This window comes from Mytilus galloprovincialis, chromosome 6, assembly GCF_965363235.1.
Source record: "Mytilus galloprovincialis chromosome 6, xbMytGall1.hap1.1, whole genome shotgun sequence".
Taxonomy (NCBI): domain Eukaryota; kingdom Metazoa; phylum Mollusca; class Bivalvia; order Mytilida; family Mytilidae; genus Mytilus; species Mytilus galloprovincialis.
In genome coordinates this window covers 85,940,169-85,966,649 of record NC_134843.1, presented here as the reverse complement: position 1 = coordinate 85,966,649, position 26,481 = coordinate 85,940,169, and the positions used below count along the sequence as shown (strand labels likewise).

The 26,481-nt window shown below is 31.9% G+C and overlaps 1 protein-coding gene across 2 annotated transcripts; it reads left to right on the top strand.

Annotated features, from left to right (window-relative positions):
- The first annotated feature begins 813 nt into the window (after positions 1-813).
- On the top strand, positions 814-26,481 carry LOC143080568 (uncharacterized). Of its 2 annotated transcripts, XM_076256472.1 has the most exons (6): positions 814-987; positions 13,799-14,169; positions 15,679-15,799; positions 20,971-21,195; positions 22,182-22,331; positions 23,064-26,481. In XM_076256472.1, the coding sequence occupies exons 1-6, from the start codon at positions 948-950 to the stop codon at positions 25,922-25,924; spliced, it is 3,768 nt and encodes a 1,255-aa protein (XP_076112587.1). In that variant the 5' UTR covers positions 814-947; the 3' UTR covers positions 25,925-26,481. The 2 variants fall into 2 exon arrangements, with proteins under 2 accessions (XP_076112587.1, XP_076112588.1); XM_076256473.1 differs by lacking the exons at positions 814-987; positions 13,799-14,169 and adding an exon at positions 15,231-15,366.

Genomic DNA, 26,481 nt, shown 5'->3' with positions numbered 1-26,481 from the left:
TGATGATAGCGTACCTTGTATGCCTCTGATATTGGCCACTGTATAAAAAATAAAGTTACATATTCATTATTGGGAGACTTTAAAAAGCAATGAATACAGGATGTCACCTTAATTCAAATTGATTACTTGATAACGGCATATACTTAACAAGCTGGTATAATTTCAATGTTGTCTTATATCTATTGTACACATCAAATGTTTTACGACATAACAAATCAATAGTTTAATACTAGATAAAATAATGTGCTTATCCCATTATAACCCTCTTCATATTTTGTCGCCTGGTTGTAACATTCAACGAGTTGAGAGGCCATAAAATCTAAATCAGATCCCTTATTGTAAATTACAATGCCACAATTCGATTGGCTTATTCTTTGCTTATCGTGGGATCTCATATGCGACGAGAAAACAATACATTCTTCATCGAGTATGATAAATAAAGAAGTTTCATATTGTTGTAGAATTTTATGTTGAAACCTCGATTGAAAGAAATATACCGAGCGAGGATTTTATCTTTTTCTTTTCCGTGACTAGCATACGATAAGTTAAAGATGAATAGCTTGATTGTTCAAATGATTAGATAAAATCAGCTGATAAAATAGAGATTATCTTATTTTCCTATCTTTGTAACCAACGTACTGTGCTTATCCTTAGGCAGTTTTTAAATTCAATTCACCAGTTTGTACCAGAGGACTATAACAAACAGTTGACAATTTTCCAGCTCTTGTAAACCGATAGTATCAATGAAAAGTATTTGAATAGACAACAAACAACAACGTGCTTCTCATATTATTTGTGTATTGAAGTCACTTTTATTGAATATTCATGTTAACCTTAAGAGGTCATTGCGCAATTATTGTTCTAGAGGTCACCGAGTCACCGCGCAATTTACATATGTCAGTTGACAAGAAACCGGGGAGTTTAAGTGATTAGCGAAACACTTTAAAATGTCACGGAGAAAACAGTCGAATCCAAAACCTTTCAAAAGTAAGTATGTTTTAGTTATGTCTCGAGTTATTATTTTCAATATTTTAATTTTTATTTATTTAGTTCATTTAAGTTTAAATATTTTATCTCTATCTTTTCTTTATTTATTTGAACATGTCTTTTGTAACATACAATATTCAAATAGTTATTGTTTATAAATAAATGTCAAATTATCATATTTACAGATTTATTACAAAAAAAAATTAATTTAAGTACTAACAAAACTTTGTTTTCGAATACAAAACAAATGTATTATAATGAGATGCTATTATAAGCTCGATTATAAAGATTTAAGAAAATTAACAAATTTGAAATAAAATTTAATGGTGAAAACCTTCTATATGATGTAAACATTTTATTTCCTGTAAGTTGTATCGATCAGTTAATTTCATCTGTAACATAGTTTTGAGTAATTATTTATTAACATAGAGATATTCAAATGTCATATAGATGGCTCAGATATTTGTATAATAGATCCACCACATCAAATATTCTAGTATTTCTTTTCCAATTAACAGTACTAAATAAATCTTTAAATTGCTTTGTATAGCAATCAAAGTTAAATGAAAATAATTTCCATTACATTGAGTGGTTTTATATCAATGATTTATACTTGGAGATGCAGAACAGCAATAAAAGAGTTGTTCTTACTATGGAGTTGTTGATAGCTTACTTTTATGTCTTATACACTTTTTTTATTTTCTTTATTTACTGTCAATTCACATACCCTGGTCAAATGCCTTCAGCTAATATATTTACCTACATTGAGTAAGTCTGTATGTATAGTGGGGGAGGGGGAAGAGTATAGGTCTTCTGTGGTAAGGATAATCAGATATGATACCGAACATTTGAAATCTGGAAAATAACACCTTACAGAAGATAACACGTCAAAATCTGATAAGGTGGGGTGACTTAATTAGGTATGATCTACCCCCTCCTCACACTCGTATTCAGTCAAATATTGCACATCATGGACCCATGCACTTAAAGTAACTGGAATACTCTCTTAGAGACAGAAATAAAAGTGCATTTTGAGATACCATTTAATATTCATATGGTTATACAAATAATTTTCAAATTTCGTGTAAAAAGATTGGTACACTCTTTGTTTGATTATATATTAAACATTTTTGTGGGTGCATCTTTCAAGCTTTGATGTACTAAAATTATGAAATATTTATTGAAGTTTATACAATGGCTTCAATGGGACTATTTTTATGTCATGATTTACCCAAAGGACTTACTTCTGTATCATATATAGACATATGGATGTGTTAATGTATGTGTTTCAGTTTATTTTAAAGCATAAATAGGTTTACTAATAATTTTAAATCGATCTTCTCCTTTTCCTCATATTTAATATCGAGATTATAAGGTCAAAAGGTTTTTTCCGTGCCATGTTGTAATACCAATATCCAATCAGGTCTATACCAAATATCACATTGGGAAATAGTGGTCTAACCAACTTTTACAAATTATTGATTTCATCTAATATTTGTCACTGAACGTTAAGCAACTTATTTACCTTTGATATACCTGTGTATATGTACAGTGCCAGATCCGAGGGAAAACCCCTTTTTGACGATCTATGCATTTGAATGGAGATATATATTTGGACACCCCTCCCCTTTTTCTAGAATGGCTGGATCTGCCCCTGATGTATCTAGAAAGTTAATCCTTCTGGAGACAAATCACAATCATATACATGTTTAGACATTTCTGACGTTATCACTTTTTTTTATATTTGTGCCAAACCTTGATTTATCCATGTTCTTGAAAAAAGAGTGTGTGATTACAATCTTAATTTGGTTTACAGTAATTGCCCCTGGGTTGCATACAGGCACCGTTAGATTTTTTCTTAATCTTTTAAAATTTATACAGCTATAAAACTCTTTAAACATATTATTCAAAATTTAAAAACGTTTTCAATATTTAAGATATTATTTATATGAATTAGAAATTCTGGCGCCAATATTTTCGACCAACAAATGTCACTATCTGCATATATTATTATAAAGAGATATGTATCTCTTAATCTTGATTGTTACATATATATATGAGATCTGTGTTTGATATGCTAACATATTTAGATATTTTATTAGTCATGCTTGTAATTGCAAAAATGTAGGGACATTTTTACTAACATGTATAAGGACAATGTTTCCATTACGACTATGCGTTATCGGATTTTATCTGAAATATTACAAGGGAAGATACATTTGACGTTTGAATTTCAGATGTTTAATTGAAAGGGCTACATATAGTCCTGACACATATGCATAGTACCAATTACCAGGACTAGTCTTCGGATAAATAATTTATAAAAAAAAAAAAACGATCCAAGCGGCTTTCTCTGAAAAGGCATCAATTGCACAGACATATTTAGTTGAAACCAATGTATATTTTACTTGCATAGATTCGAACCCCTTTAAAATATACATAGTAAAAGATATGTGTGCGAAAATGGCAGTAAAACCTAGTCGGGTTCCTAGCTCCTCTATGTATGATGGCCTGTTGTTAAACCTTCTAAAAAATTAGTCGTTGGTTGCGGCTCTTTTGAAATCTTCGTGAAATCTAAATAAAATTGTATTAAGTTGGCAAGTTTTAAAACTAGATGTATTGTACGAAAACTCTTTATTTTAACAGTATCAAGATTTCTGAGTGTCTTCCAATTTATAATATGAATATTTAAACAAATTAGTGAACTCATTCTACATATTTCTTTTTTTTTTGAAAATAAGTAGTTATGATATCATTGAAGCACTAAATGAAAACTGAAGCAACATGTCTTATAAGAATTAAGAATTGTTACTGGTCAAAGTAGGACTGCCATATGTGACCTCATCTTACTTTCTAAAATGAAACCCTGTTAGAATATACACTTTGAAACATATCTTAACGTTAAAATGTTTTGCCTTTATTATTTCTATTAATATATTTATTTTCAACATGGATCTTGTGTTAGTTTCAAACAACAATCTTTAAGTGATTAGAATAGATGTCGCTATAACCACATTTTAGGCTTTCAAGCAATTTGTGTCCGTTGTGTAATTACTTGATCGTGATAAGATGCAAGTTATTCTGGTGCCTCCTTTAATCAGAGGTATGATAAAGTTTATCTGTAAAGAAAGTCATGTTCATGGACTAATCGTACATTTATTATATGCTCAATATAACAATTTTACGTCCTTATCACAATACCTGATAAATTTCAAGTTATAAAATTTATGAGATAACCAGTCTTATCGTTTTCTTTGGGTGGGACGAATGTCTGTCCACTTGTTTATCGAAGTTTATCACCCTCGATTTAGACAACTCCGTGCAAAATATAAGTTTTCAATATCAATTTCTCCGTTTTATCAATTTTTATCTGAAACTTATCAGCTAAAAACAATGCATGCATTTTTCTGCACCGAAGTCACAACCGTATTTTTGAAGCACTTTCCCAGTCGTATCGATAGCGTAATTATATCCGGTATGGGATAATGATGTGTCTTATCGACTTCATTGTATTCATACGCCAAAAGATAAGAGATAACGGAGATCTCGTGTTTTCCATTTCTTTTATGGGTATACCGATAACTGCTTACTTCCAACCATTTTTGATAAATCTTGTTTGAATTAATCCATTAGGATAGATGTTAATTCCGATATGTAAGATAAATGTCTGAGATAGCACTATTTTCTTATCACATTCTCGCAAGAAATCATAATTAGAGTTGCAAGCATACAATCTGGAAGTCAAGATAATGCGCGTGATTGAGGTTAAAATATGATCGATATTGGAAAATTGTAAAGGCCGCTTCTGTTTCAGTCTAGATAATGCTGAATAGATCAAAAAACTATTTTGTCGTTTTGGGACAGAATGTTTGAAAATGATAAGAGATAAGCTTGTTTTGTGAAAAATGGATGTATTATGAGTCCGTATCTAATCTGTCGATCATTTCAGCCGCGTAAAGCCTTTCCTATTTTTCTTATCTAACTCTGTCCAATGCGTTTCAAATGTAAATTCAGCAATATAATTGATCAATATTTGTGATATTAAATGTAGCAGTATAAAAGATATCTTATATCTTTCATTTTCTGCAGCACAAAAGCTTAAAAGATATTTATTTTATTTTTTATCGGTTTTTGTAATGAGTCAATCAGCAAAGAGGCAAGGGCAATAACTCCGACACGCCAAGTTAGGCTTGATGCAAAACGTTTTAAGGTTCTTTTCAAGATCAAATTTCCATGTGATTGAAATTACTATGGCGCATTGTATTTTATTCGAGTCGTGAAAATATTGAATAAAAGAGATTGAATTTCAAATTTTTTATAAAATCCTTAAGAACGATAAACCATCATCATCTGTCAGAGGTAAAGACATCACAAACGCAAATGATTTAGTGATTTATCTGAAGAAGGGCTAAAACATCGACCTTTCGTTTTAACTAAATAATAAAATAAATTAAAATAGCTACCTTTCAAAAAAGTTCTAAAAGTTCATCTCATTAGTTAAAATTACTGACAGTCAAATTCGATACGATTTCTACTCTTATCTTGTCAAAATATTTTGTCAAGCTTAACAAAAGGAGTCTCTCCTTCATAGGTGTTAAATACCAGATGGCGTTAAAAATATTCTATTGCATAAAAAGGTGTTGAATACAGATTGTTTGATAATTCTTATCTTTTAAATCTTTGTAATAGGTTACCTTCGTTGACCGTGACAATTCCTCATTGCATACTTCTAACTAATATCGCGTCTTGTTCTATACCGTTAATTTGTCAAGATCTATATCGGACACATGATCGCTTGCTCAGTAAGGTTAAATTAAAGGTTTGATTTAATTAAAATATTTTATATTCGACAGAAGTAAGTTTGACTAATTTCACATTTTCCAAAATGTACTGTATTTTATACTTAATTTAAAAAAAATATATATTTTTTTGCAGATAATATTATTTATTATTGTTTTAATTTTTCATGTTTTTAAAAGGGCGGAAGTTTATAAAACATGATATATTACAATCACAACACATGCATACATGTATTCATCTTTTCTGTAGAAAGTCGTCCAGGAATTATTTTTTTCCCCAATTCCCCTGCACTGACCCCCCTCGTGGTTGGGTCTGATTTTAATTGTGTATTTTAAAGATAATTATCTCCGATGAAGCGCCTTATTATGTTTATAAAATCTCTGGCAGATAATTATTAATGATTTTATCAACACCCCAATTTCAGGACGATTAGATCAAATCCTTTGTGGAGTAGATTTAAGCACGACATTGTGATATATTAGAAATTCTTGTACATGTATGAGAAGTTTATAACCCATTTTTGTGTTATGTACATTCTCAAATATATTTCTCTTCTTTGTGCACTTTGTGGGTAGTGGAAGATATATTTGAAATGAGAAAATAAAAATAAAAACTGTTTTAATTCTATGATCCTTTCTTGTGATTTCAAAACGCATGTTATGGAACTTGTAAATGAATCCTCCTTAATCCTCATCGATATGCTTGTCTATATCTTGATGCATTCAGAGTATCTTATTTCAATAGCGACTAGTATATGCCCCTTTATCAGAACATAATCGGTACTAAATGGTGTTAGGATGTTAGACGGAAAACGTGTGGAAAAAGTCCCCTAAAAAATGTCTGTAACGTTTCGTGAATCGCATGTGTGTTTGATCTAAATTTTTAGAACATGTTAATGAAAAAGGTTTAGCATTTTCTCTTTTAACATTCAAAAGGTGACAATGGTTTATATATTTTGCTCCATGTTAAAGTCCTTAGTATGACTTTGAGATCTCTAAAACTTCACATAAAGATTGTGCATACGTTAAGGTTGTGTACCTGCTAGTATGTTATTGTTTAGGAACTTTTTTTTTCATTTTTTCCAGACTTTTGAAGTAAGTCTTTTCATTCTGTTAGATATATTAAAGAATTCTTCTCTTTCGTTTATTTGCAACTTCATTATGAGGATTTATTCTTTATTGGTTAGTCACAAATATTACAGCCCTGGTATTTGAGATTTTGATTCATGTTTTAATCATTATTTGTCTAGTCTTTTGTTTCTCTTAGACCATATTCACATTTAAATCAATTGATGTTAGATTAAAGAACGAACGATAAATTTGTTAACAAATTTGGCAGATTCAAGGCATGTTTAAAATTATCTGTAGTGTTTTCTTCTGTTCATTTAATCAATAGCGATCGGTAAGTCTTTGTCATTATTATCGATTAGCTTTATGATCGATTACTCGATTATCGTTCACGGTACATAAATCGATCATGGACAATGAAATCATTCACATTTCTTCAACGCCAATCGTCTAAAGTCAGATCGATCTTGTGAGGCCATCTCTGTCGATAAAAAACAAATCGAACCCTTGCTTTCCGTCGTATGAGCAAATAAACCCGTCTTGAATTGAATGCGCCCACTCTAAATTTGTTTGTATGAGTCTTATCTTATCTCACATTGTTTCCATCTTCAAATATATCAATTTGAAATTTCCTGTTAGCTTTTCCTCTATGCACAACTTTCGAGAAGACAATAGTGTTTATATTAGCATGGAGACTTTATTGAAAGTACTTTCGATAAATCGATAAGTCGATACATAGATTAAAGGCTTTAAGCGCATCAGAATCCAATTGAATAATCAAAGCTTATGTAACTAGAAATCATTGAATTACATGCGGCAGTACGGAGAATAAAGACCAACTATCAGAACTACATTTAAAGCTGTAATTTTAACATACAATATGCATGTATATATTTATACAAAAATGCTTGCAAGCTTAAATTTACTGGCATGATGATAAATATGTTCAGCGAATCTGCGATGATAGTCTTTTCTTGTTAATCTGGTCAACCCACAATCTCGTTGTGTTGTTCCAGTTAGAAATACATTTTATCAGTTGAAAGTTAGTGGTCGTATATGTTTCACGTTATCTTATCAGTGTTTTATTATAGCATATAAATATTTTATAGACTTCTTCAAAAGGTAAAAATATTCTTGACCCCTTTACAAGATACGAGTGTCGCAAACTTTTATCTGATAACAAATGATACGAGAATCAGTGAAAGTGATACATATCGATCGAGGTCATAGGCCCCAATGCCATGTATGTGCGCTAACTGTACAGACTGACGTATAACAACACAGAAGACAACGATGGTCAAATCGAATTGTTTTCAACAGCTTACGGTATCGTCTGTCAGTGGTCCATGGCAAAATTATACAACCTCACAATAATCGTTCAGCAAATATAATAACAAGCAAAAAAGTTGGACTTTCATACTAGGTTTGATTTTAAGTTAGAGTCAGTTCTCAGACTCAGTTAGAAAAAAATGTTATGTTTTTGAATTTAAACAAATAATGTTTGGGAAATTGTTAAGTCACAGAGGGCATGTCATACAGCACTCGCTTTGCTCAACTTTAATACTCAAACAGTGCAAGACGTTTTATTTTTCTCACGACACTTATATCTGTTTTGTCAGACGTCTACTTGTCCATAAGTGAAAGTGAGAGTAAATAGACTGATCTTAATCGCATTGGTGCCTCGATTAGAAAGGATTTTACAATTTTAAAAATTTTAACATGTTTTTCAAATTTTACACGTATAAGATCATCTCCCAAAGTCATAAATGATATAGTTAGCTAAGTGCTTCAATTTTATATCGTTTTTAAGATAACATCTAATTGCAAGGTGTTCAAAAGGTATTTCCCTTTGTGTTAACACGTACTGGGGCTGATCAATACCGATACGAAAGCCGACCTGATTGAAAACACTGATAAATTCTTGTCCAGTAATATTTAATGTTGATGAGAGTGTTGATTGCGGACTTCAAAGAAGACACCCATCTGATGTAGAAACGATTTTTATTCATTTGGGCTTGTTACGGATTGTGATCAGCAGTAATCATTTTTTTTCTTTTTTCATCCATTTAACATCCTTTTTGTCCTTATCATAATCAATACTCGGGTAGTATGAAAGCTTTATCAAATTCAATATCTATTTCGTGATATAGCAAATTTCCAATTACATTAGGACTTATTTTATCTACATCAGTAACCATTAGCAAGGCAGATGGGAGACAGGCAAAGAGTTGGTACGCGATAAAAATATTACCATATCTATTCAATTATATCTACCATTCAACTAGAACAGTAAATGGCTTAATTTGTCATCGTGAAAAAGTAAACATTTTCTTAATTCTTCATTCACATTTATTTTTATTTTTTCATTGATCTTTTTATACTACCGCAAAAATTGGAAAAAATTTTGGTCGTATATTGGTATCACGTTGGCGTCGTCGTCGTCGTCGTCGTCGTCCGTCGTCGGCGGCGGCGGCGGCGTCCTAAGACTTTTTGTTTTCACACTATAACTTAGGTATAAGTGAATAGAAATCTATGAAATTTGAACACAAGGTTAATGACCATAAACGGAAGGTTGGGATTGATTTGGAAGTTTTGGTCCCAACAGTCTGGGAATTAAGGGCCAAAAAGGGCCAAAACAAACATTTTCTTGGTTTTCGCACTATAACTTTACTTTAAGTAAATAGAAATCTATGAAATTTTGACACAAGGTTTATGACCACTAAAGGAAGGTTGGGATTGATTTTGAGAGTTTTGGTCCAGGGCCAAAAAGGGCCCAAATAAGCATTATTCTTGGTTTTCGCACAACAACTTTAGTATAAGTAAATAGAAATCAATGAAATTCAAACACAAGGTTTATGAACAAAAAAGGAAGGTTGGGATTGATTTTGGGAGTTGAGGTCCCAACAGTTTAGGAATGAGGGGCCAAAAAGGGGCAAAAATAAGCATTTTTCTTGGTTTTCGCACAATAACTTAAGTCTAAGTAAATAGAAATCTATGAAATTTAAACACAAGGTTTATGACCATAAAAGGAAGGTTGGGATTGATTTTGGGAGTTTTGGTCCAAACAGTTTAGGAAAAAGGGGCCCAAAGGGTCAAAATTAAACTTTGTTTGAATTCATCAAAAAATGAATAATTGAGGTTCTTTGATATGCCAAATCTAACTGTGTATGTAGATTCTTATTTTTGGTCCCATTTTCAAATTGGTCTACATTAAGGTCTAAAGGGTCCAAAATTAAACTAAGTTTGGTTTTAACAAAAAATGAATTCTTGGGGTTCTTTGATATGCTAAATCTAAACATGTACTTAGATTTTTGATTATTGACCCAGTTTTCAAGTAGGTCAAAATTGGGGTCCAAAATTAAACTTTGTTTGATTTAAAAAAATTGAATTCTTGGGGTTTTTTGATATGCTGAATCTAAACATGTACTTAGATTTTTTTTTATTAAGGGCCCAGTTTTCAAGTTGGTCCAAATCGTGGTCCAAAATTAAACTTTGTTTGATATCAACAAAAATTGAATCCATGGGGTTCTTTAATATGCTGAATCTAAACATGTACTTATAATTTTTATTATAGACCCAGTTTTCAAGTTGGTCCAAATCGTGGTCCAAAATTAAACTTTGTTTGATATCAACAAAAAATGCTTGCTTGGGGTTCTTTGATATGCTGAATCTAAACCTGTATTTAGATTTTTGATTATAGGCCCAGTTTTCAAGTTGGTCCAAATTGCGGTCCAAAATTAAACTTTGTTTGATTTCAACAAAAATTGTATATATGGGGTTCTTTGATATATGCTTAATCTAACCATGTATTAAGATTTTTGATGTTTAGGCCTGGTTATCAGATTGGTCCACATTGAGGTCTAAAGGATCCAAAATTGAACTTTATTTGATTTCATAAAAAATGAATTCTTGGGGTTCTTTGATATGCTGAATCTAACCATGTTTTTAGATTTTGGATATTGGACCATAATAGGTAATGTCATTTAGAATTTAAAGTTTTTAAGTTTAAGTTCTTAGACCACATTCATTATGTGTCAGAAACCTGTGTTGTGTCAACTTTTTAATCACAATCCAAATTCAGAGCTGTATCAAGCTTAAATGTTGTGTCCATACTTGCCCCAATGTTCAGGGTTCGAACTCTGCGGTAGTATAAAGCTGCGCCCTGTGGAGTATCTGGTTCATTTATGAATTCTTACTTTAAAAAATTAAAAAGTAAACATAATTTGTTTAGATATTAACTGATATCAGTGAAATAAACATCTTTATTTGAGCCATATATGTATAAATTGAAGAAAGATATTATCTGAGGAAGTTTTATCTTAATTGAATGCAATTTATAAATTGAATCCGGCTGTCAAATTTTAGTTATTTTAACTATAATTTATCATTGAGCAATGTGGCAATATACGTAAACGGTATTATATAGAGATATATTCATAGAGGTACATTTATAGAAATACATCAATAAGAGATACATTCATATAGTCGTAGAGATACATTATAGAGATAATTATATTGATAGAGATTCATTCATAGAAATACTTTCATAGAGATACATTCATATTGATACATTCATAGAATTACATTCAAAGAGATACATTATAGAGATACATTTGTAGAGATACATTCATAGCGATACATTATAGAAATACATTTGTAGAGATAATTTCATAGAGATACATTTGTAGAGATACATTTATAGAGATACATTATAGAGATACATTCATAAAGATACATTATAGAGATACATTATAGAGATACATTCATAAAGATACATTATAGAGATACATTATAGAGATACATTATAGAGATACATTTATAGAGATACATTCGTAGAGACACTTTCATAGAGAAATATTTATAGAGATATATTCATAGAGATACATTCATTCGATGTGGTCTATAGATTAAAGTTCGATATGTGCCAGTAAGACTGGGAAAACATGCATGAAATTATCATGGTGATTCCCCATGCTCGTACCGATGAAAGTCTCATGCGAACTGCGCGAGACTATTCCTTAAATAGAATTAATGCTTCACATATACAAACGAATAAAATTAGACCAAAACACTTTCACCTACACGTATAGATTTTAAGAAAAATAAAATGTGTTCCTGTTAAAACATGATCACATACAAAGAGATGTCAATAAAAACCAGTGATTTTAATCTTAAAGAAAATTCTTTGATGTAAAATTTAAAAATAAGATAATTTCAATATTTTATTTGCAAAAAAAAGACAACACACGTCAAAAGAGAGCGAAAAACTAGCTGTGTAATGATTTGTGCGTCAACAGGCGAGTTGATTATTGAAGGCTTTTCGAGATAAATGTAAAGATAACAAAAAATATTGAATTGAACATCAATGACAATTATGAATGGGAATATTCAATATTCACATAATTTAATGGGTCCTAATACATTGGAAGAGTAATTAGTTAAATTATTTAAAAAAAGATAAACCTAATTAGACGTAATTTACACTCCAAGTCGTTGATATATAGTGCCCTTGCAGATCGTTCGAGATTACGTTCTCACCATGTTTATTTCATATTCTATTGATTTTGTGGAAATTATCTTTTATTTATGACTCTTGCAGTGCACTCACTGGTACCCCATAAAGATATGGAACTATACATCACCGAAATAAAGTTTGAGGGAATTTGGAAAGTTATTTTATAAGATATATTCCCTTGTTTACGTAGAAAAGGGTACTTTCTTCGCTATTTTTATGTCATGTACTATATATTGAATATATTGAAGTTTTTAACATGCAACACACTACATCTAGTCAAATTGATCTTGAAATAAGATTTGAGAATTCTTGAGTAACACATTTTTCATCTCGAAGGAGCTGCATGTAGGTCCATCGAAATTAATATATCACTGAAGAAGTACACAGTTTTGTTAAGGAACAAGCTGAACGGCCCACCTTCATGTGCGAGATCATTTCTCTCTGTGTTGAATTGTTGATCCTCGACTGTTTTCTGCTTTTTGGTCGGGTTGTTGTCACTTTGACATATTCCCCATTTTAATTCTCAATTGTATACTTAACTTTTGCTTTTAAGTTACAAAAGATTTGAAACAAAGTAGTCTTCATCAGCATTTGCAAAACTTAGTACAAGGTATATTTGAAATTTTATTTAAATGTGTCTTCCTATCAAAACATTCCAAATGTTTCAATGACAAATTTAGGTGATTCAATTACTGGAAAATCGCTCATCCCACCCACTAAAAGTGATTAATATAAAATTATTTTATGTAAAAAGAGCAAAAGTATCTAAATTATGTTTTATTATCACCAAATTATCCGTAAAACATAATATATATATATACATGGCATTAAAATAATGACAATTTCCTGATAGGTCTTAGATTTTGTTCGGAAACTAAATATCCTATTGTATAGATGAATTCGTTATCAATCAGGAAATATATATTTCCATATTAGTTTTTACAATACATCCGAATGTGTCAGGAAATTCATCATCAAGTCCATAATAAATTAAACTAGATAGTGAAGGACAGCGTGTTGCAAACGAGATAAGTATGTGATTGATCTTTCCGTTTATTGTCGCAATCATTTAGAAAAACAAGTCAAATCGGGAAATAATCATATTTGTCTCAATAAACAAAATATTTTTAAGATCAAGTGTTTTACAAAAATACAAATTTTCCTGCTGAAAATAACGAAACGTAAAATGGCAAAATGAAATGCTCTGTCTACAGCAAATACCGTATATATAAGGTGCTGGTACTGTCTTTCACTTAAATGCTGAATATAATAAATAAGTCCCTTTCACGTGCACTTTTATAAATTAGACACTTCTAATTGACTTATTCTATCAAGTTCACTCATAGTCCAATAGTATACAAGAAGCCAGCTAAACAATAGAAATAAAGTAAGAGACAAAAATAATTACATTTCTTTCTATTCATTTTAGGACTATCCGATGATGAAGATGATGAGGCAGACATGAAATCAACCGAATCCAGCAAGTCGGACACAGAGTCTGTTTCTCCATGCCCTGCAATAGATGACTCCATTGTACATTCCAATTCTACCATAAAATCTGAACCTGCAAGCCCGGAGGTTCCGAACGATCGAGTGTCAACTCAAGATGACAAAGCTCCTGTGATATTTCTTAATGATGTTTTACTACTGAAGAAAGTAGACAAAGACGAGGCCCATCTGACGGGCCGATCTTTCTTAGTTTGTGCAGCCATTCCACTACCTAAAGGTTCATGTATTGGACCATTTGATGCAGAAATTGTGTCCCTCAGCTCTATCCGCCAAGGGGATATGGTCTTGCAGGTAATTTTAAATGCAACTTGAAAATGTTTTTTTTATATACTAAAGACTACTATACTATACAGTAAAATATCGAATATTTACTGGTTTGGCGCGATGGATTGAATTGTAATTTTTGTACAATTAGTTATGTAAAAGCAACAGCAAGGGCTTGAAATCATTTTAAAGGACTACAGGTGCAATACTCACCGAAAGCTTGTTAAAATTTATAGTACAAATAATCCATAAATGATTAAATGAGTATGTGAAGACACCAACAAGCATTATTATAGATACTTTTTACATAGTTATGTGCTGATAGCAACTTAATTAGAACATGCAATCTGATTCGAATTCTGGATTTAATCTGCACTTTAGATGTACTCACATAAACAAAATATATCTTTATGATAAGAAACTGAAAATTTATTTAAAGTTGAACTTGATACTGAGAGGCAATTATGTGATCTAATTCAGATTCTAGCCACCTGTTTCTGGCAACAATGGTTTATTTCTGACCAATTTCAAATAATTAAATTCTCATCAGATTTTTTCAACCCTTGGGGTCGCGAGCAACCCTAAATAATCTGATAATTTTCTTTTATTTTCGAAACTATCACGTCATTTTTTCAAAGTGCATGACTTCGAATTTATTTATCAGTATATCTGACAAAAACATGTTGATAAGAATATCACTAAGATGATAAAACCATATCAAAAATGAAATGTTATTCATTTATCTAAGTTCACAACTCATGTGAAATTTTATCACAAAGACTTTGTCAGATAAGCCCTTCTTCTATCAATAAGAATTCTAGTCTAATGATAAGTCCGCAGATGCGAGTTATCGGGTTTGGCTGACAATCTTCAATCTTGGAGGAGAATTGGGACGCACTAAAGCACTGCACGAAGTCTCCGATCAAGAGATGGGAAAGATATTCGTGTTGATAAACGACCGTTTTGACAGTTTAGACAGATGGTTTCTGATCAAAAATATTGATAGATTATCTGTACCGACCACCTTTTGATTAAATAGATACAGAAATGTTTACATGACTCAAAATACTTCAAAACTGACAGCATAGTAACTTAGGTTATCATTTACAACGAATATATATTTTCTAAGAACCATACTAGATTTGTCGACGACAGATTGGAGTAGAAAAAGGTTAAACTTCAATTTGTTCCATGTCGAGTGAAGTACTTCTTCACTCTGTGTATGTAAGTCTGTTACTAATTAACATCACATTGCAGATAATTAGATTCTACTACATGTACGTGGATTACATATAAACTTGATTCAAATTAAGAAAAAATGTGTTTCAAATCTAATTTACAATATTTTCGAGTTTGAAATTAGGTGGACAATTACTTGCAACAGTTTAGATGTATGGCATGTTACAAATAGTTTTGTTCAACTACTTTTGAATCAATGTGATAGACCTCTGTTAGTACTTTGTTTTATATACTTATATTAAACATGTATTGATCTTAGTTTCTGTAAATTCTATTTCAATATATTTTTTGTTTCAGGCCCAAGAGGAAAATGGAGAGACAAGTTTTGTGCGAGTAGAAGACCCAAATGCTACCTGGTTGACCATGTTACGACCGGCACCGAGTGAATCTGTCCGAAACACATCGGTATTTTATAAAGGTAGGTTAAATACAGCTAGTATTAGTTTATATATTCAAGCGAATGATCTTTCCATTGCTTCATGCACCTTACTGACTATGGTTATGCAGTAGGTACTAGTATACTATTGTCATGGAATATTTTCATCTCGTTAATTAGAAGATACATATATCGGTTTTCTAATCAAATCAAGTGATAGTCCTGTTTCTTATTTTATCGCGCTGTATACGCGTAAAATGTTTACCATTGGACATTAGGCTAGTAACATTTAATTAGTGGACATTTGCCTTTCACCCTATTTTGAAAAGGGAAGTGTGCCTTTTTTTTTTTTTTTTATATAAATGCAATGTTTCATTTCGCGCTTGTACATTTTAGTATTCTGCTTTTTAAAGAATCAGTGGCTGATATTAGACAATCATAATCAATCAAAAGTTAAATACATTTTGAGCTTGCTTCCTATACCAGCTAGCATTCCTTTAGGCTATTGTTTTCATTTTCTTGAGGTTAATATTTCTGTGGTAGTTTACATAATTTAATCCAAAATTTTTACCAGGTTTGAATTCAAAATTTTATTTTTCTATATTAATAGCTTGAATACACTATTGTCGAAATACGAATTACCATACGGAGTTGTCTTTGGTCCATGTAGTGTATCATGTGCAGAAGTTATCTTTTCGTATCAATTTTAGTTTAATATTGCTAAGATTGTTCATTTGATTATGATTGTTTGCTAATTTCGCGTATTGGAGGTCAAGGTTTTGATCTTCTCCTTGGTCAAACCCAACAACTTACTGTTAGTATGTCGTTTTATTAAGACCTGAGTAGATTCTACGACTACACATGCTGGTATTGGGTCTTGATACGTTGTTATGAGTCGAGGGGGCTGTTACCTTGTAAACAAGTCCAATGAATATTTCACTCCACAGTACGATATTTGAATAAACTGATTATTTGAATATTCTTTATAAATAATCTTCATTTTGCCGCCGAAAATGTTCATGTAATATTTGCCGCGGGACTTTATATTTATAGACATGGATCTAGTTCATTTGTTTTAATTTGATGGTATTTTATTTAACAATTTGAAACCTATTAAACGGGTGCTTATAGATCTAACTTCATTGAACTGTATGCAAAGAAATGGCAATCACACTAAGAATCATTTTGTGAAAAGAGTCATATTTGCTAGAAATATAATTCACCAAGGATAGTCAAACAAGCATTATGTATTCAGCCATTTAGATGTAATGCTCTTGTGGATTATTATTTCTAATTAAATCATTACGACTATTATGCATGCAAGCATTTTTTTAATGGTTTTCACTATACGGTTTGTTTTATGAGAATGGGGATTCAGATGCTGGTACTGATCGCTAACAGTTTAGTTCTGAGTTAGGTAAACTATATGAAAGCTTCATCGCGCTCTTTAAAGTTCGTAGCCGACTCTTTAGACTGTTACAAAACGACGGGAACATTTCGTAAAGGCGTAACAATCTTATTTGAATTTAGTATTTTTGTTATAATTTATTTTGTCATCAAGAGACCAATGACAGACCTGATCTTAGATTCATTGATTTTTATGATCTTATGCAGACTTTTGTTTGAAGCAAGTCGTTCTCATATATGCAGTTATGCTGAATAACGTACGCCGCTGTATCTTAATATAATTATTTTTTATAGGTTTTGACATTTTTTAGCCTACTACGCAGTCTATGTACATGTATGCGTTATAAAGATTCATTACTGTTTTTTCTTCTTCTTTTCAATCCCAAATAATGGTGTTCTTAACTAGTGTTGTCCCTATCATTGCTTAGTCGAAATTGGCCCGTGAGTGCATTGAGCACACTTGTGGGGGTTCCTTCAAATATTAAATTACATTGATGAAATTGTAAAGACAATAATATAACAAAACAAAAAATACACAGGGAAAAATGCACTAGATTTATTTTCGCCTGCATCTACGTAAACTGTATTTTCAACATAGTATAATCACCCAGTTATCCCTCAGAGAATGCAAAATCGATTACAGATCAAGATAAAAGAATGATAACGTACGGGACTGGCGCAGTATAGATCAAATCTTAGATAACATACACATAGTGATTTTATCGTTAATTAATAGAGGGAAAAAGAATATTATATGTTAATTCCCATTCTCTCGACTATCAAACAGCAGGGCAGATGTTTTATACGTGAATATTGGTGTAAACTTTCATTGTTGAATGCATTTTATTATCGTCTGCCTAATCAATGAAGTATCCTTGTTTGTCAAAAAAGATGGATGACAGACCCGATCTCAGATTCCTATCGTCTCTCCACAACAAAGGCAGACGAAGGTGTTATTAGATAAAATCCTTTGATAACATACAGCACTTGCGTAGGAGATTATCATACTATCTCGTTTGTTAGAACTCTTGTCTTTGTGGTACTTTTATCCAACAATTAATGGAATAGAATTTCCCGAATAGGGTTCGAATTCGTCATGAATATTTCATACTTAAAGTTGCATAATTTTGTCGTTAACGGACTGACGTTTTTTATCTCTAATCTTATCTACAAGAATGATCGATCTATTGTCGCGTAATTTTACACTTATCTTGATTAAATTCCCAAAAGAAATAATACTAAATCATAAAGCATACCTCGTTTTGAGATATAATTTTTCTTCTCTATTCGCTTGTTGAAAGAATATAATCACATATAAGGAAAAATTTGACAGACACTATCTTGCCCATAAGAAAGTGATGACCTCTTTTATCTAAACTATTTGGTCATCAAAGACGCTACTGGTGGTCGGTGTTTAGAATCTAGACTTTGGATTAAAGAAATATGAAACTCTAAAGAAACAAAAAACTACGCGTGTCTTTATAATATGATAAGATTTGAATAAGATATGATAATAAAATATGTAAGAAATATATAAGATTTTGTATACTGTCTGCATATATGATTTTTAATAGTCAAGATTATTAAAATATGACCGACTTGTTTTCCTATCCACAAAATAAATAGTGTTGTTAAAAAAATTCAAGGGAAATGATTTGTATTGTAACAAAATATGCACTTTTACATGAAAGATTGTTTGATTGTTGATGGCCTAACGTCCTTTATTCGAAAAGTGAATTGTGCATGTACGTGTATTAAAAGTTATCAAAGGTACCAGGATTATAATTTAGTACGCCAGACGCGCGTTTCGTGTACATAAGACTCATCAGTGAAGCTCATATCAAAATATGATAAATATTAAAATGTGCAAAAATCTGTCAAAAAGGTAAGTCAATCATAACAAACAATGTTAAAATGTTTTTAATAAAAAAAAGTATAACATTTTTCTATAAAACACTATGGTAAGAGTTCTCATATTAACAAAGTATGTCCGTTTTATAAAATAAAATTTGAGAGTTCACGAAAAAAAAAACATCGTAAAAATCAATTTAATCTAAGAAAAAAGATATTGTATCCGATATTCATTAATATAATGTGTTATAATTTCAATCAGACAAAACCATCAAATGTCATTAAAAACTACTTTAAAACAAGGAATAGAATCTAAAAATTATTGCATCAAATTTCACCATATATTATAAAATATTCATATTAATTTATTCATAAGCGTTATCCTATAATTTTAAGAAATTAAAATTTCCTGTGTTTTGACGATAACACATTATCAAACATCCTCGTCCGCCACACTGAGCCCCTGATCATACTAGATTATGATCATGATTCATAAAACCTTCGACAGCTTGTCCTGATGAAGAAACGCGATAAAAATTACAATGTTTGCTGTTTTCCGTGATAACAAATTATTTATTCATTTTTCAATTTTATCTCGGAAGGCTGGGGGTTGTGATTAAATAATTAATAATTATTTTTAAGTTTTTACAAAATATTCATAAATTATTACCACAAATTACAAGAAATTGAACGCTTGATATACAGTTTATAAAAAAGTTAATCTTGAAACTTTTATTTTTTTTTTAATTTCTGTTACGATTGATAATTTATTTTATGTCAATTTCCTTGATAATTTTAACTCGTTTTTATTATCAGCAATTTTGCATTTATCAAGTTGGTGACAACTCGCCAAATGTGGAACAATAATTTTCCAAACGAGTAATCGTCCCTCAATTAGTTTATCAGTTGATAGTTCTAAAAATAAAAACTCTTGGCTGAGTATTTTTACTTAAAAATGCAACAAATTTATTGACACTGGAACAACTTGTTTCAAAAAATGTTGTTATTTTTAGTTTAAAAAAAACTAGTAACCTTGAAAATGTTAATTTGTAAAAGTTTTTATAGGCTTAAAACTTCTCAGAAATTAGGTAATGCCTATTTATTTTTTTGCACAATTTGTGGCATTTTGCATAAATAACTACCATTTCAAGTATAACATGTGTATAAAGAAAACAATTAATACTAGAAAACTATCCCTTATTTGATGTACATTAATTAGGTAGGGACAGTCTTAACTACAAAACGGTAAATTTAGTGTAGATCGAGAATCTCTGATTTTGTGAATCATTACACATTTGGCACCTTATCCCTAACCCGTTTTACATTTTGAATAACGTCGTCAAAGACATAAATAAATGGTGTATATACCCGTGTAAGATTTGTAAACTAAGATAAATTTCAAACATACAATCAAGTAAGATATTGCATTTTCATTTGAAATACTTGCACGGTGATAAGTCGTAAAATTTTTAGATAAGATATAAATACACAAATATTTATTATCTTCAAATGTTTATGACACTTGATATTCTAATACTTATCATTTATGAATATTTGCCATTTTATTATGTAATTCTGTTTTTAAGTCCATACATGTATCACTGGCTTTATTTTTTATAATATTTTGTACTTTTTGACAAATTTTGACTTGAATTATATGTATGGAATAGGTATGAATTATTTTAAGATTGTTTATCAGAGAATCGCAAACGTTTTATCTTCTTTCTTCTGTCTATCTTATATTTTATGGCCGGACCTTGGTCTATCGATTTAAGGCTTCTAGAATCAACATTTCGTATAGATAAAACTGCATACACACGTTGTCTAGAAGACAAATCAAACCCGTTATCAGATAAACTTTATCCACAAAACGAACTGCAGAAATTATGTGACATGTTGAAGATTACAAAAATGTTCATTGCCAGGACTAAAACAGTTGTATTTTCTTTTTTTAGGAGGCCAGATTTGGTGTGAAATAATATCCGAGCTTAAATTTGGAGCAGAATTATTATCATCGTTCACAATTCAGGACGCACCAAAATCTGAACCGTGTAGTCCCGATTCAACAGATTATAAAGAAAAAGAAGATGAAATTGATATGGACATAAAAACGGAAGTGCAAAGTTCGCCATCTGTAGAACAGGCATCGTCTGTTGCCAAGAACGACGTTATTAACCACGGTAATATTTTATATCAATATTGTATGTTATAAGTTAGTAAATCATGTTGACTTATTTGTTTACTAGTATATATGTAAATATAATATATAATTCAAATTAAAAAAAATATATATGTGTGTTTGCATTAACAAATTTATACTACAATTTATAACAAATCTGAAAACTTCTTTCGTGTCAGCTGTTCAGCGTCAGTTAACTTTGTATGCCCCATTTATGGGCATTATATTGTTTGGTTTCCATTCGTTCGTTCGTTCGTTCGTTCGTTTGTCCGTCCGTCCGTCCGTCCGTCCGTCCGTCCGTCTGTCCCGCTTCAGGTTAAAGTTTTTGGTCGAGGTAGTTATTGATGAAGTTGAAGTCCAATCAACTTGAAACTTAATACACATGTTCCCTTTGATATGATCATTCTAATTTTAATACCAAATAAGAGATTTCCCCCATTTTCACGGTCCACTGAACATAGAAAATGATAGTGCGGATTGGGCATTCGTGTACTGGGGACACATTCTTGTTTAAGTATAAATCAACATACTGTATAAACGTTGAAATAACAGTCATCGATGGTCAAGATGACAATTAATAACTGTCATTGATAGGAATTTATTCATAATCAATAAAAAAAAACAGCATAGATGCCTTTAAAATTAACATTACATGATGATGGAATACTAGTAATAATGATGCTGGTTCAGATAATAAAGCCAAAAGAAAACGAAGATATATAGACATGTTTCTCGTTTTTATATATATAAGACCGTTGGTTTTCCCGTTTGAATGGTTTTACACTTGTAATGTTTGCATGGGGTCCTTAATAGCTTGCTGTTCGGTGTGAGCCTAGGCTTCGTGTTGAAGGCCTTACCTTGACCTATAATGGTTTACTTTTATTATTTGTGACTTGGATGGAGAGTTGTCTCATTGGCACTCATACCACATCTTCCTATATCTATGAATACTATGGAATCAATCGTAATGTTTGTTTTCTGTTTTAGCTGCCCTCCTGTACGGTTGTCCATTCTGTGGAGTTAGATTCAGTAGTGCTAGAACATTGGAGGGTCATCTTACTTACTACTGTTCAAAGAAACCAAGCAACTCTGAAAAAGAAATGATAAAAGAAGAACCAAAGGATAAAGAAAGTTCAGGTAATCATTAGAGTATATCTATGAAAGTAAAATTGAGAATTAAAATTGGGAATGTGTCAAAGAGATCAGAACAACCCCATCAGGAGCAGAAAACAGCCCAAGGGCTCAGAGGGTCTTCAACACAACGAGAAAATCACGCACCCAGAGTACAACAATTTATAATAAGACTTAGTGCCTTACATGAATGCAAACAAGAGAGAGGTTAAGCTAGCTATAAAACCAGGTTTAACCCATCATTAATTTTCCTTATCTGTACCAAGTATAGTAAATATGGCAGTTGTTGGTCATTCAGTCTTTTGATAAAGTCAATTATTTGATTTTCTCCGGGTTTTTTTTACTTCCACTTTTTATTAGATTAAGTTTGGAGTCGGGTTTTTTCTACACAATTTTTTTAATAAATCAAGGCTTGATGTTATATATATTTATATATGCATTTATCTACACATATAAAATAATATGGAAACGGGAAATGTGTCAAAGAGTTTGACTCTCTTTGCATTTAAATATACAAATGTCATCCTTGTTCAAATGTAAAATACGAAAATGATAGGCAAGTAAGTACCATGTTTCGGGCAAAAATGAACACAGACACAATAGTAAAGACATATTGTTTGTCAAAAATATTCTCGATAGTCCATGGGAAAAAATTAAAGACACATGCCGTTTTGTTGTTAAATTGTATTCCTTTTGCGTTTTTGAAAGTCGAGTAACATAATTTTTTTTTTATTGTAGATACAGAGATGTCTCCAGAAAGTGTGAAATCCCAAAATGACGAGACCGAAAAACAAAACGATGCATCAAACGAAGAGCGAACTGAATCTGAATCTAACGAAACAAAACTATTAAAAAATGGCGAATTATTTCATTGTCCGTTCTGTTGTTACACATCTGATAAATTATCAAGTTTAAATAGACATAAAAGAATCCATTGCAGAGGTAGTACATCGCCGACGTCCAGTTCGTCAAGTTTATCACCGGTATCCAAACAAGACTCGTATTGTGCCGAGTGTAATATACAGTTCTCATCTTTCTCTACGTTCAAATGCCATAAAGAATACTATTGTTCAAAACGCCCCGATGCTATGGGAATGCGAACACCCGAAGATGAACATGGCATGCAAAACGGTTTTCCAAATTTGCAATTCCAAGAACAAATGTCACCAGTCGCCTCGAAGAATCTCAAACATCTGATGAATGTATCGTCTGCTTCCCTAATGTCCGGCCAGACCAATGTTATACTGGGACCTCCTATTGTAGCACGTGGTATGCTGAACATGCCATTTGGAATGCCCACCGTTATAGTTCAGCCTGTTGTCCCGCAATCACCGAATAACATTTCTCCTAGAAATGTCTCACATATGAAAATGAAACAAAAGCCTGATGTAACTTCTGATCAGCCGCTAGATTTGTCTATAACTAAAAAATCTACGTCAAGTGATGATAGCGATAAGGAAAACAGTATAAGTCCAAAATCTTTCATCTCGCCTGATGGAAAGCGGAGGGGCTCAATAAAGAGGGACGATGTCTCAAACCTATCATGTTCAACATCTTCATCACCCGTACAGTCACCAATACAACGATCAAGTTCAGTTCAATCAGATCAGACTACATCACCTATTCCATCTAATAGGGTTTCTCCTTTTGTAACAGTTCCGCCTGTACAGTTTATTAGTGGGAAACCAATACCACCGGTCCCACATTCTGTTAGTAAATGTGTGGATTGTAACATTGTATTTTACAAACATGAAAATTATATAATACACAAAAAGCACTACTGTTCCTCGCGACAAACATGTTCCAATTCCGTGGATGATGTTGACGAAACCAGTAAAGATTCCGAAGAAATGTCAATGACGAACGCAAAATCTCAAGCTACCAAGGAATTTGGATCTCCAACGAATGATCAATCAGAGCCAGGAAAATCTTCATGCGTTCCAAAAGAATCGAAAGAATGTTCCGCTGCACCATCCAGGGAAATGATAGAACCTGAACCGAAACAGTCCAACAGTAGATCAACTGTTAGAAGCCCAGTAGAAGAAAAAAATTGTCAATACGTATGTGATCCATGCAAAATTCGATTTAGCTCAACAAGTACATTAGCAGCACACAAGGAATTTTACTGCCCATTTGCACAAGAGGGTAGGAATCCAAGCGGAAACATGCCACGTGACAATGATGAAGACAAAAATAGCCATGATGAATCTATGGTGAAATGCAGTCGATGTGGAGCCTCGTTCCCATCTGCTAAAATTTTGAGACTCCATTATTGTACTGGCGTTACAACACATGTCCCACTGTTGCGCTGTCCATACTGTGATTATGTGACACAAACAGAAAACAGAATATCAGAACATCTGAAAGTACATATGCCAAGCAAAGCCTATCGTTGCACTCTTTGTGGATACAGAGGGAACACTGTAAGAGGAATGCGCATGCATGGCAAAATGCATATTGACAATGGCGAAGATTTTTCAGATGAACACATGGTGGAAATAGAAGAGCCGCCACTAGTGCCTATAATATTTAACAATCCAAATGAAGCTACTTCAACAAATGTTGAAGCAGAACTTATAAGGCTTAAAAACGAACCTTACAAAAGACGACGTTCTCGAAAGTCTTACGAGAAAAGCGAACATATGACGAGTATACGTGAACCTTCTCCTAAGAATGTGTGTGTTTTCTGTGGGCAACCATTTAACGACAACACTAGTTTAGCAATGCATATGAGAATACATGAGATGGTTGCTTACCATGCTGCATCTTCTAGAAATTTAAAATGTCACTTCTGTGAATATGTAGCTGAAACCTTTCCTAGTCTTATGATTCATGTAGAACACAAACATTTAAAAGACGTAAAGTTGGATGATGAAAAAGGTCAGAGACAAGAACAAACAACGCCAGCTAATTCGATGTCTCCTGCTGATAACAGACAAGATAGTGAAGAGGATAGTTCATCATCCAAACCATTGAAAAATGGAACTAAAAGCCCGGGAAAAGAAGAGAAATTATCTACCTCTCCTAATGAAACGAAGAAGATGTCACTAGCAAAGGAGCTAGCACAAGATGTGGAAAGGGAACGTACATTGAATTTACTAAATCTCCCTCTTAAAATTAAGAAAGAGCCCGAGGAAAGCGATAACAACGAAGACGAAATCAAAGAAAAACATATTTTAAATCTAAATAACAATGAAACAAACCGGAAACGGAAGAGATCGTCATCTGCAGACTCTGATTTGAACAACAGTTCTTGTAGTGATAACCCACCGGAAAAGAAATCAAACAATCATATAAAGTCTGAGCGTACCTATTCGTCCGATGAGCCGCCATCGCCATTAAGGTCACCAGTTCTTAATCCAGAACTAGCACGCTATTATCAATTAGCAATGCAAGTCATGCCTCCGTTGGTTGTTCCAAGAGTATCGTTAAGGACATCACCACCAACTGATCGAACGACCGAAAAGTTACCAACAAATGCAAAGTACTGTAAATATTGTGACATTTCTTTTACGTACTTGGCGACATATGTTGCACACAAAAAATATTACTGCACAGCCAGACAACCAGAAGAAATGGCCTCACCAGCGAAAGCATGAATGATAGATTCCTGATTGATATGTTTGATTTTTATTGTTATACAATTGAACTATACTTGGTAGAATTACCTTCAATTGGTACATACTTTTTGATATAAGTCGTGTGTCATAAAAAACATTATTATTGTGCATATTTTATGATGTGTTACCATTTTTTTTCTTTTTACGAGATGTATTCCCCGACGAAGTATATGATATGTTGTATACTGTTCTGATTGTCCACTCAATTCTGCCTGCAATTTTTAAGCTAAAACTCATTTTTTGAGGAATGTATGATGGCATACTGCATAAATATGCATATTAGTTGCATAATTAATAATTCAGTGAATTATTTATAGAAAGACATTTTAATATCTGATCAATTTTAAAGCAATATTTGCTGAAATAATTATAATTTATAGTGTGTACGCTTTATCTGTTCAACTGTAACAGTTTTGAAGTCTGTAAATTATATTTAATTTGTTAGACAATAATCACAGTTGTGTTTTATTAGAATTGGATCCCACTTTTTATTCTTACAGAGGGATTGTAATTGTTCCTTGTATAATTTTTGCGTA

Excerpts from the sequence above, each read along its gene's own strand:
- LOC143080568 (XM_076256472.1), top strand. The coding sequence starts at position 948 with ATGTCACGGAGAAAACAGTCGAATCCAAAACCTTTCAAAA. Across the intron at positions 988-13,798 it reads GAATCCAAAACCTTTCAAAA|GACTATCCGATGATGAAGAT; the intron begins GTAAGTATGTTT and ends TATTCATTTTAG. Across the intron at positions 14,170-15,678 it reads AAGGGGATATGGTCTTGCAG|GCCCAAGAGGAAAATGGAGA; the intron begins GTAATTTTAAAT and ends TTTTTGTTTCAG.